Below are 16,288 nucleotides of genomic sequence, written 5' to 3'. Positions count from 1 at the left end.
AGTCCTCTTCCCCAAAGTTGAATATGTAATAAGTTTGGCATTTTTCCGAATCATCAGATGCTATCATCAGATGTCATTTTAAATTTCTCCGTACCCCCCAACGTTAATGATATCCTCACCCACATTTTGACCCGACACCTTAAATTTCAGTGAGACAACAAAGATGAAAGTAATGCAGAAATGGACACGATGACTCTTTTATGAAGCCAGTAAAGAAGATTAAAGGAAGGCTTTTCTTTAATTATGTAGTTCAGGGAATTTTTTTGTTTGTTTGCTTCCCTCACTCCTCCCACCCTCACCACTGTTTCTCCCTAGTTTTCTCTGGTTTTGCTGGCTTGTACACTCCGGTGCACTCACAGCCACAGCCACGGCCAAGCCTTAGCTGAAGGCACACTGAGCTGTATGTAAATCAATTTGGAACGCAGCCGTATGTGGAAATAGAATTAGACTTGTCAGCCACACCTCTTTAGTTCCTCTCTCGTCTTCATCTGCCTCTGCTTCTGTAGTAGTCTGCTCTTTTTGGAGTTTAGCATATGCTACCATAAGTAGCAGCTATAGGAAGGCTTAGGGGTTAGGCTTGTGGGGGAGAGGGGATTAAAAGAAATCACTGAAGTTAGCACTCTTCAAAGGAAGTAGAGAGGCTGCAAGAAGAGCCACATTGCTCTCAAATGGTTCCATGCTCAAGGGGATTTGTGTAATGGTGAATTATTACATGAGACACAGTCACATGTATGTAAATGAGTTTCTGCACTTGCACAGAACGTCGTACTGGCTGGATCAAGAGAGAAAGATGTTATTATAAACATCGATCTGTGTAAACAGCGAGTGATGCATTTAGTTTCCGGTTCATCGATCACACCGTGGTAGCGACTCTTTGTCTGTTTGATTTGATTTGTTCTTTTTAAATAAAACTCATCAAAATACTTGCTCAATTCAGAGACAACAATAGTTCTATCTCCTGTAATTTCAGATATGGCAGAAAATAACATCTGCCAGTTTGTTTTATGCCTCTAAAATGAAGAAGGGTCCTCTGTGGTCTGCCGTAATGAGTTTTTATGCTGTCCTTGTCTGTATTGTTCCTGCATTGTGCTAGTCCTATCTCTGCCAGCCTCAGTTGTTGTGTAAGATATAGTGTAGCGTTCCACTTATGCCAGCAGATGGAATGGAAACACAAAAGTGCTGTATGTTCATCAGAGACGTCGCGGGACGTCAGATTTAGAAGGCCAGATCGGCTATTTCAGCAACACAATGAGCGTTCTTGCAAACATATGTGGGAGTCTTGATTTAGATTTACTGGAAGGTCCTTTCCAAATAGTGAATCATGCTCCTAATTATATTTAAACATCACACGCATGAGCAGCACTCTAGCCTCAAAAGGCAGCTGTGGAAAGCTATTCATCTGGCTTTTTAGAGACAATCAATAATTCATGCAGTTATTTCAGAAAAGTTAAATTAAATCTAAGGAGGTGCATGTAAGATGGGAGATTATTCTTTAAGACAAATATTATTTTCTGCCTCCCAGGGGTGCTGTTAAACAGCCCGTCATTTATCACAATTAACCTGGGCGGCCATTAGTGGGCTGTTAATTAGATACTACACTGTGTCTAATGAATCGCAACACACAGTTAGGACCACAGAATCTGTGGTTATTGACTTAAACAATTACAGGAATGAAAATGAAAAAGAAAATGTGTTTTTCTTTGTGGAGGTGTAATATAGTGGTGTAGACACAGAGTCATCCCGCAGAGCATAAAACATCCTGCAACTTATTCATCAGTAACAGCTACGGAATAAATTATCAATCCTCACAGTATGCCGTCATTTTTCTCATGTGGAATAAGGACAAGTAAAAGATGTATTTATTTTCCACATGATTCAAAAATGTCAACACTTTGTCTTTTGCAGCATAATCATGGAAAATTGATTGACGACAGAGGTGGGCTGTTGGCGCCAGTAAAAATTGCTTAATTATATGGAAGTGTACACTTTCTTCCTTAGGTAGCTGTGTTTTAGTTACAAACATGAGTATTCTGCGTACTGGGTCAGATACACGACACAACATTAGAGCGCTGCGACAGTGAGAATCAGAAGCATGAAACGGTCTTCAGCAGTGTAAGATACACAGATACGCACCAACTGAGCTGCAAGATAACCAGTGAGGAAATTCTCTGCAAACGCACAGTAAACATTCATGGCCTCATAAACTCTGTGTACTCTTGCCAACAAGTTGATTACAGGGAGATTCCATCATGTAAATCCTGCAGCTTTTCTGCAGCGTGTGTCTCAGTCCCGGCGGCCACACTGCCCCTAAGCTGGCTTTCCCAACATGTCCCAAAAAAATACAGCACGAGAGCATTTGCTTGGAATTACCGCTCACGTGACACAAATCCCATCTTTACGGCAAACTGAGCCGTTTCGTTTCCTATAATTGTGCTGTGGCTGTTTCCGAGCGCCACTGTTAAACGTTCACTATTAAGATACATATTTTGGGCTTTTCCGAGAAGCATGCAGCATCCTCTGATGTGTCATCAAATTTTTATGAGACGTACCGGACTCTTCAAAGTGATTACTGGCCGCTCGGCTTATCAGATTTGGTTTAGAGCTTGCTAATGGCGTGATAAGGCACATTAAAGCGATAATAAGTATTTAATGAAGTTTAAATGTGGTCAGGCTCGGGGCACAGAGGATTGATCTTCCTATAAACGGGTGATAAAATAATTAACTGTAAATATCCAGATAAGACATTAAATGGACCTGAAGAACGGAAGAAAAAAACCCACTATTGGCTTAATGCCTCACCGTTGCCACTCGTCTCATCTAATTCTGGTTTGTGGTACATGCGATTTGCGTGAGCTGGCACAGCACTGTGGGGTATGTGTGTGATCTAGTTTTTAAGTCTCCTCTGTTACTTTTTTGCCATATAATCACCTTTAGGATAATACACGTCAGACTTGCAAAACGTATTGTTTGTTTTCTGGGTATTTCCACCTCCCTCTCTTCTTCTAATGCACTCTAACACACACACATCCTGAGATCATCCTGCCTGATGTCAATCTGAGTATACAGCTGCAAAAAATGGGTGTTCCTGCTGCTCCTTTGCCAATGCTCAGGGTGGGTCTCTCCATGTCCATCTGTTCATGGCCTGTAGAGGAAAGCACACCCACTCTCTCTCTCTCTCTCTCTCTCTCTCTCTCTCTCTCTCTCTCTCTCTCACTCTCACACACACACACACACACACACACACACACACACACACACACACACACACAAGTGACACACAGTTGAAAAGATATGCACAGATACACACTCACGCATGCTGAGAAATGACATCAGCATTTGGTTCAACTTGTTCATGCTGAATGCCAGGGGATTCAAGGACACTTATGAATCACATAATAAATTTACAGAAAATCAAGTCTCTCCCCGCCTCGGACTGCTAAGTGTTTCATCCACATCATCCCCCAAATCCTTACAAGCAATCTACATATAAAGTCAACTGAGGGTCAAGTCCTCTCGGTAGTCTGAAAACAAAGTCTTCTTTTTTCTAATCGATGAGTAAATAAATGGGTTTTTTATGCTCTTGTCATGTTCTCTTCTTAGGGGTCTTTTTGCCAGCCATTACACCGAGACACATTACCGGGAGGATGGAAGTGCAGTCACCGGTGCTCACAACTTCACGGTAGGGCAGCGTCGGAGTGCTTTTGACATTTATGGTCAAGTTGATGTTCAGCGATGCTGCACAGTCACGTTGTAAAAAGTGACCCTTTAAAAACTCACAAAGACAGACGAGTTTTTTCTTTTTCCAGAGAATCAGCTTTACTCATTTAAAATCAAATCTAGGACAGAAATGAGTTTTGTTGTTGTTTTTTTTTTTTTTTTTTTTTTTAATTGCTTCCATGTGGTCGAGTTTGTATTTGAAAGCCTCCCACTGTTGGTGAACACACTCTATCCCGTGGCCTACTTGATGATAAGCTGTGTTTCATGCTGGTAGTTTTTCAGCCAACATTGCCATCAGGATTTTATTATGGAATCCCCTTTTAGCAGATGGTTTATTCTTGACTGCTTGTTTTATGCTGTGTTCATGCTAGCTGTGCGAGGCGAAGTGCTCGCTAGTCTTTGGAAACAGAGAAAGTACTTCTCAAGGCTTTTTAGTGTGACACATGGATGGTTGAAATCAGTTTATGTGGCTCAGGAAAAAAATAGCACAACTGATCCTTTATAAAAAAGCTGTTTTATTTTGTTTTTAACATAGTTCACAGCCTCTTGCCCTTTTTGCTGCCTAGTTGGATCGTGGACACTGGGGACACTTTTTAGCCAGTTTCCCCACAGTTTAAATTTTTATCATTTAATCCTTCATTGGTGGATGTAAGAAGAATTCTAACAGACTGGAGACCTTCAGTACCTGCTGAACAAGTGTTACCCGATTCAGTGGCAATGAATGTGCTGTACTGAACCTGCATTTCTATATATTTTTCATATGCAAATGATTTAAAAACATTTGCTACTCTTCTAGCATGCAAGCCCACACCTAAACCTGACCTGACCTCTAATTTAGGATGTAAATTGACTCCTTAAGCAGCTTAGCAGTGGGTCATTATTTCATGCTGCTTAACAAAACATTATTCAGTTCTTGTCTGTCTTTGGTTAGAATACCTAACTCAATTTGGAACAATGCAGTGCATGTCAGCTAACAACTTTAAGGAAATGAATAACTTAGATACCAAGAGGTTGACTGTGATTTACAGTCATGTGAAAAAGAAAGTTTTCACAGGGATTTATGTAGCACTGTGAATAAATAAGTACACCAATGATTCAAAGGCTTGTAGAACCAGCAATAACTCTTCTTTACAGTCTTGCTTCAGTTCATTGAGGTTCGTGGGTATTGGTTTATGCACAGCACACTTAAGGTCCTGCCCCAGCATTTCAGGTCCGGTTGAGGTCTGCACATTGACCATTGCAACGCATTGATTCTTTTCTTTTTCAGACATTCTGTTGTAGCTTTGCTGCACTGCTTGGGATCACTGCCCTGTTGCATGACCCACTTTCAAAGCTTTAGCTGTCAGACAAATGGCCTCACGTTTAACTCTAGAACACTTTGGTATACAGAGGAATTCATGCTAAACTCAGCGACTGCAAAGCGCACAGGTCATGTGGCTGGAAAGAAAACGCTCAAATCATCACCCATCCACCATTGTTTGCCAGCTGCTATGGGGTGTTTGTGTTGATACGCCGTGTTTGGTTTTCACCAAACACCGTAAGAAAACATCTCCACTTTGGTTTCAGGTGTCCAAAGGATGTTATTCCATGTTTTTAACCTCTAAATGCCCAGTGTATTATATTTAATGCATCAGTTTTTAGATATCTGCATCATCAGTGTCATTGTTTTCCCCAAAAACTTAAATAAATGACATAATACGGTTTTAAGGAATAAGTTGCCAAAAAAATCCTGGATATATGAAATATGATACAAATTAAAGCTTAAGGTGAAAACTTTGTTTTTCATATGACCGTATTATCTGTTCTGTATTTTCATTTGAGTATTTAGTCACTCAACATTTAGCTGCTGTAAAAACGTCAGAGACACAGAGACAGTCACTAACTGTACCTGATGTTATCCTTTGTAAAAGGTGAACCTTGCTAGGTCAAACACAGCCTGAGCACAGAGCCTTTATAGCTGTTCTATTTTTATCCTTAATCTAATGATTCTCAAATCCATTACCAGTTCATTACCTTGTAGTGAACTTGTTAAATGGGAGTTTCTTCACTTCATCTTTTTGTAAAAATCCCACCCCAGATTTCTTCTTACTGGAGTTCAGTACAGGGAATGAGAAATGGTCAGTGTAGTGGGGAATGACAGTTGATTTAAAAGGGCTTGAGTGCTACTAGACAGTAAATGGAGGTCTGTATTCCCTCTTAATGAGAGTCATTTCCTCTGTTCTCCTTGTGGTCAGACAACAGCGTTTTCACTGTTTCTGAGGAGCCTTAAATGTCCCCATTTCCTTCCACTAGAGCAGTCTGATGGATTAACGAAAGGCGAACAATTACCATGTTACTGTCACCTCCCATGCGTGCCAATTTTTTCTGCTTTCTCTTCAACTTTATAAGTTGCATTAATTTTAAATGGCCTGTTTTTATAGAGAGGGAGTGTAGACAGATTTCTTCAGAGCATGCTAATTTAAATGAACACGAGTTGGGACAGCATCAGCATAGTCCCAGTGTCTTTTGTACTGTATTGCTCTTTTGAAGTCAGGTAAGAGCGTCAGTACAGCGAGAGGAATGTGACAAGCTGCTTTCTTCTTCTGCTTTTTTTAGCATGACACATTTTATATCACACTTTGTTTCTTTAAAAGTGTTTCTTATTTCCAACATGTAACAAAAAAAACTCTCTTTTAGAATCACTGCTACTACCACGGGGAAGTGCAGGCACATCCCAGCTCTGACGTTACCCTCAGTGCCTGCTCAGGCCTTCGGTAAGAATCTCAGGCATCATTTTGCATTCAAGCAGCATCACTACACTGCCCTTTAAGTGCTATTTGCCACTCCAATGTTTATATTTATTTAAGTCGCTCAGCACAGCAGCCCATCTCTCTTAAGCCCTTAAGCGTGCTGTCAGTGAGTTGGTGTGACTCGTAGGAATTGGTGAAATGTCACACCTCATTGTCTTTACTCACGGTGGGATCCAGTAAATGTCTGGACTCATTTGGGCAGTAATTATAATCTTGCTGTTGCTACAAAATGAACCACAATCCAAAGTTGTATTTAAACTGAAGTATTAGGCATGCACATTTTCATCTGTTCTGCTTAATCCAACAGCAAGGAAGCATTTTGGGAACAGAAAATGTTAAGTTTCCCCATAAGGACCACTTAGATTTGTTTGGTTATTAATGTGTGGTATATATTTCTGATCTGACATTAAAAGATGTGAGTCTTTAAAAAAAATGTCTTTTTCTCAAACAAAACAACATCTGGTTTTAGTAAAAGTGGGATTGCAGGAAAAGAGCCGCCCCAGTTATGTATTCCATTAGAGAGAGCCCATTTAATCAAACTCTGCATTTGAGAGACTGGTCATGCTTTGAGGTTTTGTTTTCCGACTTATCCTGTTGTCTCCGCAGAGGCTTCATCGCACTTGAAAACAAGACATTTATCATCGAGCCTGTGTCTGGCGATGACACCGGAGTTCACTTCATTTACCGAGTGGAAGAGCTCAGACTGACCCCCGGAACATGCGGCCACAGCTTCAACACGTCCTCAGTTGAAAACCACATTGAAAGCCCCTTCAAGTCCTTCCACACAAGGGTGAGATTATTACTGGGTTTTTCTTTTTTATCACAGTGTCACTGGATAAAGCGACTAAGGGCTACATTATTGGTTTGCAGTTTTTCACCATTAAGCGAGTCTGAAGGTTAGGCCTATCATTGAACTGATCAAAGATAAATGGGCGTTTGACCAAGATGAGTATATTGGCAAGCATTCTTGTCTGGATGAGTTCCCTCAGGGTGTTGCCTTGGGTTTGACACTCATTTTATCAGCGTTGGGAGCACAGAGTCAAGGGCTCATGCAGAAGGTTTGGCCAGTGCTTTGCATTGAGCAGGTGCAGCATCCATCTGCCCCTATTTCCAAGCATTAAGAACTCTGTCTGACTTAGGGAGTGAAACTTGCCTATATACAGTACTTAATTAGATAGATTATCTCATCTTTGTTTGTTTTTTTTAAAGGAAATATTTCTGAATATCAGCTGGGACAAAGCCTGATTTGCAGTGTTTTAGCCTGCAGGCTAAAACCAGATACCAGAATAGATACCAGGTTATATCTTTATATTTAGTGAACAGACATTTAAGTGTTATCTTCTCATCTATCTCTTGGCAAGAATGTAAATAAAATACCTTTTTTTAGCTGTTGCAGTTTTTAAAGGTTCATCTTAAGTCTTTTAAGTAGAAGCGGTAAGAAATGACAGGAATGGTGTCTTGATCTTCTACGCATTTCCTAATAACTGTCGAACTTTTCCCATCTTTGTTTTTATCACAGCATAAAAGGCATGCTCAGAAGACAACCAAATATGTCGAGCTGATCATTGTTGCAGACAACAGAGAGGTAATGCACCTACTTGCCTCTCTTTGCAAATGCAGTTTTTGACCAGCAGAGACGACACACTGAAAGCCCACAATCCTTTTGTGGTATAAGCATGAGCTGTAGTAACTATGGAATAGATCCCACTGGAGCTGCAGAGAGGGATGAGTGTGCAACAAGCAGTGTGGTCTCTTTTCTGACAGGAAGTTCTTTTTTCAATTTCCCAGCAGAGCAGACAGGAAACGGGGAAAAACCATGCGGATAGTGAATAGTCTCCCATAAGCACTGAAGAGCTATTTGTGGGGCTTCCTCTTGACAGCCCTCTGCTAATGCCACTGACCTGAATGGGAGGAAAGGAAATGAAAGGAAGGATAAGGGATCAAGTATGTTGTTAGGCTTAGATATACAGTCCAGCATCGGTGCAGTTGGATGCACAGAAGGGTAAAACTGGAAGGTCTGACTTGAGCTGCAATTTGGATCCAAAGCTTTGCAAGCTGTCGTATCTGCCAGCATACCTGCTCCCTGTGGCCATGCCATTCGCCTCTCTAACACTAGGAGATTTTTCTAGATCCAGATGGTCACAGCTTGACAACCTGCCCAACACGCAGAAAAATGTAGTGCCAGTGAATATTTCAACTCATTCATACAAATCACTGCTTTTCTGTGTCCTTTGTTGTGGTTTGAGGATTTTTTTCTATGTTCTGGAAATGACGGTCTCTTATGTCCTCATGAAACACTCACAATTTGCGAGTGTAATTTCTTCCACTGATTACATGCATTTTTGTTTTCAGTTTCAGAAACAAGGAAAGGACTTGGAGAAGGTGAAGCAGAGACTGGTAGAGATAGCCAATTATGTGGACAAGGTAAAACATCCTCCACCCCTTTGCACAGGAGGGATAAATCACCTTTTTAAAATAGAAATATTTTTGGCAGCAGAGATTAATGGCACGTCTGCGTGATATATTAATTTCCTACTAAAGCAGCTGACTTTAGTCTGCCTAACACCACTGCCTGAGCTGTGTCTCTATAGCTTACATGCTGCGTAGGCAGATAGATTTACTTTAAGGAAATGGCAAAGACATGATCTTATACTGTCAGAAAAATAAGGCAACGTGTGATTGATTAGGCTTGCTAGGATGAAAAGAATCATACATCAATTAATTGAGTGAACAAAGGTAAAACCCCAGTAAACAGTCTCACTTATGTAACAGTCTTATGGGCATTTGTGTTTTCTCCATGCTTTTCCATTCTTATTAAAATCTTCTGTGCAGTTCTACAGGGCCCTGAACATCCGGGTGGCCCTTGTGGGTCTGGAGGTGTGGAGCGACTCTGATAAATGTCCCATCACCCAAGATCCCTTCACCACCCTGCACGAGTTCTTAGACTGGAGGAAAGTCAAACTGCTTCCCCAGAAACCTCACGACAATGCTCAACTTATAAGGTGGACATCTAAATTATTAAATGTAATCAGTCCAATATTTGCACCTAGACTGCATGATGTAGGGGTGAGACCACATACATCCACCAGGGAATGGACCCAAACAGAAATCAGGATTGAGATTTTCATCTGAATCCTTTCATTTTCACATCAAGCTTATATTTCCCTGTTTTTACTATTTCCATTTGGTGGTTAAGAAGATATGATAGCCTACCTGGTTATGTTAGGGCATAAATTCCTGGATTGAAAATGTAATGCATTGAATTTGTTAGTAGAATTTAACAGTGCTGCTAACAAAAAGACAGACTGAAACAATGACATATTCTCCTGACAGGTGTGATATGATTAAACAATCATATGTGGCCTGATATTTGGAAAACTAATTGGTAAAATTGAAGTTTTTCACTTATACCATTACTATAAACATGTAACAGCAGTTTTCTCCTCTAAAAGTTCCGTCTCCTACTTCTCTCCTTGGCAGTGGGGTTTACTTCCAGGGCACCACCATTGGCATGGCACCCATTATGAGTATGTGCACTGCTGAGCAGTCTGGAGGTATTGTCATGGTGAGTGTAAAATCTTCCTACTACTCCCAGCATGCCTCCACCCTCCCTTTCCTCTGCGTAGCCTGATTGTATCAGTGTTGACATTGTTCAGATTCACTAGGCTAACACAATCCAGCCCCGATTTACACAGAAAAGGTGTTCATTGTTTGCTGGAAGGGCACTTGCAGACAAGCCTGCCAGGAAGTCTTGCTTTAAAACATGATGACATTTGTGTTGGCCCTCCCTTACATTAACATTACCACAAACATCAGCTTGCACATAACAATATGTAAAATGTGTACTCTTAGAAGGATTGCTCTGCAGGCACGCACACTGTTGCTATTTGAAGTCTAACAGTCGTGCAATCAATCTTTTGCGCTGCAACTCAAATGCCTCTTTCAGACCCACGTGTTAAACTGGCTTTCTGTCAAGGTCAGCATTCATCAAACAACAATCCGTCGTAAAATTCTTCTAAAGCTGGACAGGTACTGAAAGCTTTGGTGACCTGGTGTTTCGATCACAAATGGAAAGAAATTCAGTGATACCAGTGGCTAATTGTCATTTCAGCTACTGGAATGAAAGAGAGGACAGTTATCAATGAGGGAACATGAGTAAAGGTGGGCGGAAGGTTAAACTGATGCTGCTCTTTTATGTGGTAATTACTAGACGTTTTCAGTGTGACTCTCCAGTTTATCAGTGATGTGTGTGGAGCTTCTGTTTGCAATGACAAGCAGGGGTCACTCCTAAATGAGTCCAGTGCAGGCTGAAAGTTCACTTTCTATCTATATAGCATCAAATCACAACGGCATTTGCCACAAGGTGCTGTGAATCATTCTGTTAAAGAGAAACACTAACAATCAGGTGATCCGCTATAAGCAACCATTTGGCGATGGTGGGAAGGAAAAACTCCCCTTTAACAGGAAGACACCATCCATCAGAAGCAGACTCGGCGAGGGGCAGCCATCTGCTGTGACTGTTTGTGATGGGATAGAGAAAAAACAAAGGATAGCATAAAGAAACGGGACAAAATGCAAACTATGTGAGAGAAAAGAAAAAACTTAATGGCATTCTCACCTGGGGAATGAAAAGAGTCAAGTGGAGTCAACTCAATGCTCAGTGTATCATAGGAGGCCTAAGTCTATAGCAGCCCTAACTATATGCTTTATGCTGTCTCCTAAATCCAAACTGGGAGCTGTTTCCAGAGGAGAGGGGCCTGATAGCTACGTTTAAAACCTCCAGGAACCACGAGAAAGCCTGCAGTCTGACAGCAAGGTGCTCTATTGGGGTAATATGGTACTAAGAGGTATTTAAGATTGTTGATTGATTATTCAAGGCCTTGTATGTGGGGAGAAGGATTTTAAATTCATTTCCAGAGCTAACAGGGTGCCAATGAAGAGTTGCTAGTAGAATTGGTGGGGCACAGGATTAAATCAAAGGACCTCGACTTTCGAACAGAACCGCATTTACATTTTTATGTGATGAATTGATCTATCTGTGAGTGAATGTCAGCTCTTGCACAGCATGCATTTGAATCAAAAATCCATTTTTACCCACGACTGTGTCGCACCCCTGGTGCACTGAATTTCGACACGTAGTAAATTAGCCGCCTGTTAGGCTCCTCTGCCTTTTACAGCACTTGATATCCGCGCCAAATCACAAAGCGGTTATCATCCCAGTGCCATTATGCCTCATCCCAGATGTGTCCCCCATTAATGGAGATGTTTTCCTCTGGCCGTGGCCGTACTGAGGATTCTCCAGATGTTTGGTTTCCCCATCACTTACATACAGCAGATGGTCTGGACCAAGATTAAAGGGCCACGTAAGCAGTTAGGGGACAGTAAGAGGAGATGAACTGTTTCTCAAACCGTACGCTACAATGTATTAATCTTCCTCAGTGCAGCCTCACTTTTTTGTTTTAGCACAATGCTATGTTTTTTTTCTTCCTAAGTCTTTTTGTAAATGATTTTTATGTGGTACAGTATTGTCGTCTGAGAGTTATTTTCACACCCATCATAGCATTTCTTGGTTGCAACCATCTCCACAAATTCTCACCATTACAACAGCAGCTCGTAGCAGCTTCAAAGTAATGGCTGTGGCTGTTGACTCTCATATTACACTTTTTTTGTGAGGGAGCACTCAGCTATGAATTACACGTACACACACACACACACACACGCGCGCACAGTGTAGATGCACTAACCCACTGGTAAACATGACAGTAGCAAAGGAAAGTTTTCCCATCCTTGCTGTGAAAAAGCAGGGTGCAGCTCCCCATGATGCTGATCTTTAATCACAGCAGGAAGTGGTTCATCTTGTCCTTAACATTGACATATGACCTTGTCCTCGAGGGAAGCATGACATTTTTCTCATATAAGCTGCATGGCAGAGAACTATGGTAAGATGCACAGTAGTAAATTGGCAGCCTTTCTTTCCTTCCTTCTTTTTCCCTGAGGTTTGCTTAATTACAAATTCTGAATCTTGCACATTAACACACAGACATTTCAAGGAATATTACAAAATTCATCAGTGGTGTTTTATCTGCTGTCACAGATATTTCTGTATTTTCTTTTAGTTTAAACATTTATCCTAACATTTCTTTCCCATTTCAAGCACTCCTCATGGCAGAAGTTGGATTAACCAATTTGCCTGCTCAATGCTCTGGTCTGCACAGCATATTGAGATACTGGAGGTTTGTGCGTAGGCTCATCGGCAGCCAGCAGTCACCTACATTACTTATCTCTGTGTAAACCTGCAGAGAGGTTAATGTATTGCTTGGCATTAGTGGCACTCATACATAGGCATGCAGTGAGGAATCTGTATTCAGAGTCACAGCTGGAAAAAAATGCATGATACAGTCGGTGATTTTTCTCTTATTTTTTCTACCTTTGGGCAGAGTCAGGCGAACTGTTTTCCCTTTGTTTTCCTTCTTTATGCAAAATAAAGCTTATGAGTTACTGTTGCTTATATCATGTGTACTATACATTCATGAGATTGATATCAGTGTTTTTTTCTTTTTCTAACAGAAAGAAAAATAATGGTAATATCAGTTTCATTTTTCAGATAACATTGTGAGAAATGTATGCTGCCCATTAGTCTGTGCATGAAAATGTGTCTGTTTTGCGCTGAATGAAAGGAGATTGTCAAAACCTGTTGGTGATTTTCTTTTCTTTTTTTTGTTACAGTTTGCGGAAAATGATGTATTTTATCTAACAGCAGAATTTTGGCAAAGTAATAACACATTTTGATTGTAGTCATTTGTCATTGTTTACTACCATTCCCGTTCACCTTGGCACACATGCTTTATACACTACACTGACTTAATATCTTGGTTACCCTCCAAATGCCCCCCATCTCTGTCTGGCTCTTCCCACCAAGTCTGTCTATAAAACTAGCAGAAAGTGAAACTTCCTCCTCTTTCGCGCGTGTCATTCTCCATCTCTGTCTCCCTTGTCTCGCTTATCAATGCAGCACCAAGTCACACAGAGATAGGTTTATAGGGACTTCCTGCAGAAGCTGTCTCCACTGGCAGCAGGTATGATTGGGTCTGCAGGGGTAGTGGAATGGCAGATGAATTCCGGCCTCCATGAGGAGAATGAGTAATAGGAGAAGGACAAAAGGAGCAAGGTGGACAGTTACTGTTTTTTGAAACTGCAGCTTAAAAACGGTCTTCTTTGACAACTCTCCTCTTTTCTTTGCTTTTTTTTGTGAGGGATAATTCACTTCAGTTCACTTTTTTGTTGTTTTTCTTCGCTTATAGCTTCCCTAAATAACTTCAGGCATAGTCAAACGCACAAAATTGTACACATTTACCATGTTGGATTCACTTTTTTGTCCATTATAGGATCACTCCGACAACCCGCTGGGTGCAGCCGTGACTTTAGCACATGAGCTGGGTCACAATTTTGGCATGAACCATGACACCCCAGAGCGCGGCTGCGGCTGCAGGATGACCGTTGATCGCGGAGGCTGCATCATGACCCCCTCCACAGGGTAAGATTTTTGCCACCTTTTTTATTTTAATTGGGTTTTTTTAATCCTCAGTTGTATTACAATGTTACACTTGCATTTAGATTGTAGCTTTAAGCTGATTTGTCCCGCCAAAATCCATATGACATGTTTTTTCCCCTGCACCTGCATTTATCCATCTAGACTGTTTTGCTTGAGAAGCCCAGTTATTCTACAGTTATTCACTGTAGGAATGTCTGCCTTCTCTTGAGTGTAATGGAAAGAGATAGTACTTGCCTTGTATTTCACCAAGTGCCAATAAAAATACTTTTAAACATCTCAGCAGCAATGTCTTTTTTTTTTTCCAGAACTCATGACCTAGTTACTCAAAAAGCAAAAAAAATGAAAACTCGTGAGCAGTTTCATGTAGGAACTATTTTTTTTCTGTTGTCTACATACACCAACCTAAAGAAGTTTGGGGCTAGCTTACATCAGCGCTCGGCTGAGGGGGCGAGGAGTGGGGGTTAATGTTTACATCCTGTCACGCTTAAACTAGGAAGTGCCTTTCAACGTGAGGATATGGGCTCTTTCTTCTGCACAGTGATGTTTGGCGTATTGTTCAATAAAAGAGAAAACGGTTCCGACATGAAGCTCCTCACAGCAAAGTTTGTGTATTTTATTTTTTCGTAACCGAGTCATGATTTCTGGAAATAAGCCCTGCTGCTGAGGGTTTGTGTTGTGGGTTTTTTTTCATGTATTTTTGGCACCACAACTTTGAATCCCATTTAGTTCAATAGTATCAAGAGAAGGCAGACATTTCCACAGCAGATATTCTCAAAGCTGGGCAACTGACACCAAAATAATCTAAATGGATAAATATTGTTAAAGGCCAGGGGGTAAAATATGTCAAACTGATTTGGGGTTTAACTGTCCACTTACAGTTTAAGTGCTCATTCTGTCGTGTTCTCTGACAAATTAGTTTTTGAAAACGTGGCTTTTAATTTGAAAAAAGATAAACTTTTAAAATTGGGACTTGGGTTTTTGCTCTCTGTTGTGGCCACAGCTGGGATACAAGATCAAAATGTTTATCAGCCTAGCTTCCTTTGTACCTGAACCAATCACAAAGCATTCACTGCAGTACTTGCATTGGTGGGTTTGTTTTCATCTGTACATGATGCTCCATTGTTTATAAGTTGATGAATGAGAAAAGGTTTAAATCACATCCACAGAGAGACACACATGCACACACTTTGGCCTGAGACTAGAGCAGCTGCTCTAGCATTCTGCTCGTGTTGCCTGGGTCGCTGAGATAACAGAGCTGCTGCAAGAGATGGACTCTGTGACTGTTAGTAAACAGCGAGCAGATAAGGCGAACCCAGAGCTCAATACCAGATTTCACCCTTGGTCTGGTGCCAGTCTGGTTTGTCTGATGGTGAATCCCGCAAGCCACAGATGAATCGGCATGAATACACTGTGAAGAAGACAAAACCCTGAAATGCATCATAACTGTTATTATTCAAATATTCTTATAGAGTTTCCAAACTACAAACAAAGAAAAAAAACTAAAATAAACCCACATGCCGACAATAACCCAATCTGTTGCACACATTATCTCTGGGGGAGTTAAATCATACACACATGGGGCTGTGGATTTGTCCGTGGAGAATATTGCAGGAAAGGTTGCCAAGCCTTATAAAACATGTGCTGTTGAAGCTTAAAATTAGATTCAGATAAACTTTGAAATGCTTTTTTTACAGCACACAGAACAGGAATATTCTGCCCTCCCCCATTACCTCACACTGAAAGGGCATTAGGAAGGGATGGTTTAATATGGGTATAATCACAGCTAACAATTGCAGCAAAGGGCAGCATAAACACAAGAAAAGTCAAGAAATTGAATAAAGACTGCACGTGGATAAATGGATGACAACACAAAACAGAAAGATTAATTAAACACAGTTGTTTGCAGTTTGTCGTGTATTTGAAATGACAGGAGAAACGGGGGCTCTGAGTTTGAAGCAACAAGCACATTAGGATGAATTTTTGTCTAAATAATTTTACTGACACTTGTTTTGACCTTTTGGCATTAAAAACTAAGCCAAAAATTTTTTAAATAATTTCTAGGACTAAGCAGAGACAAGAAGAAACAAACTGCAGACAATAAAATCCATGAAATCTGATAACAGGCACACAAATAATGTAACTTGTATAATGTTTGCCAGAACTGTTCCCAGAAAACCTGAATGACCTCTTACCATATAAATTGAAAGGAGGGAGAAGTTGTCAAAAACAT

The 16,288-nt window shown here is 40.8% G+C and overlaps 1 protein-coding gene across 4 annotated transcripts in view; it reads left to right on the top strand.

Annotated features, from left to right (window-relative positions):
- adam12b (ADAM metallopeptidase domain 12b) overlaps positions 1 to 16,288 on the top strand; it is a 91,627-nt gene that overhangs the window by 36,595 nt on the left and 38,744 nt on the right. For all 4 annotated transcript variants that reach the window (XM_085427880.1, XM_085427879.1, XM_085427878.1 and 1 more), the window contains 8 exons: positions 3,601 to 3,679; positions 6,394 to 6,470; positions 7,113 to 7,296; positions 8,026 to 8,091; positions 8,859 to 8,930; positions 9,339 to 9,508; positions 9,987 to 10,071; positions 13,892 to 14,040. In XM_085427880.1, coding sequence (XP_085284006.1) covers positions 3,601 to 3,679; positions 6,394 to 6,470; positions 7,113 to 7,296; positions 8,026 to 8,091; positions 8,859 to 8,930; positions 9,339 to 9,508; positions 9,987 to 10,071; positions 13,892 to 14,040 — 882 coding nt within the window. The remainder of the gene's footprint in view (positions 1 to 3,600; positions 3,680 to 6,393; positions 6,471 to 7,112; positions 7,297 to 8,025; positions 8,092 to 8,858; positions 8,931 to 9,338; positions 9,509 to 9,986; positions 10,072 to 13,891; positions 14,041 to 16,288) is intronic.

This window comes from Rhamphochromis longiceps, linkage group LG13, assembly GCF_057381845.1.
Source record: "Rhamphochromis longiceps isolate RC_006_pf linkage group LG13, R_longiceps_female_GT1.1, whole genome shotgun sequence".
NCBI lineage: Eukaryota > Metazoa > Chordata > Actinopteri > Cichliformes > Cichlidae > Rhamphochromis > Rhamphochromis longiceps.
This window is presented reverse-complemented; position numbering and strand designations above follow the sequence as displayed.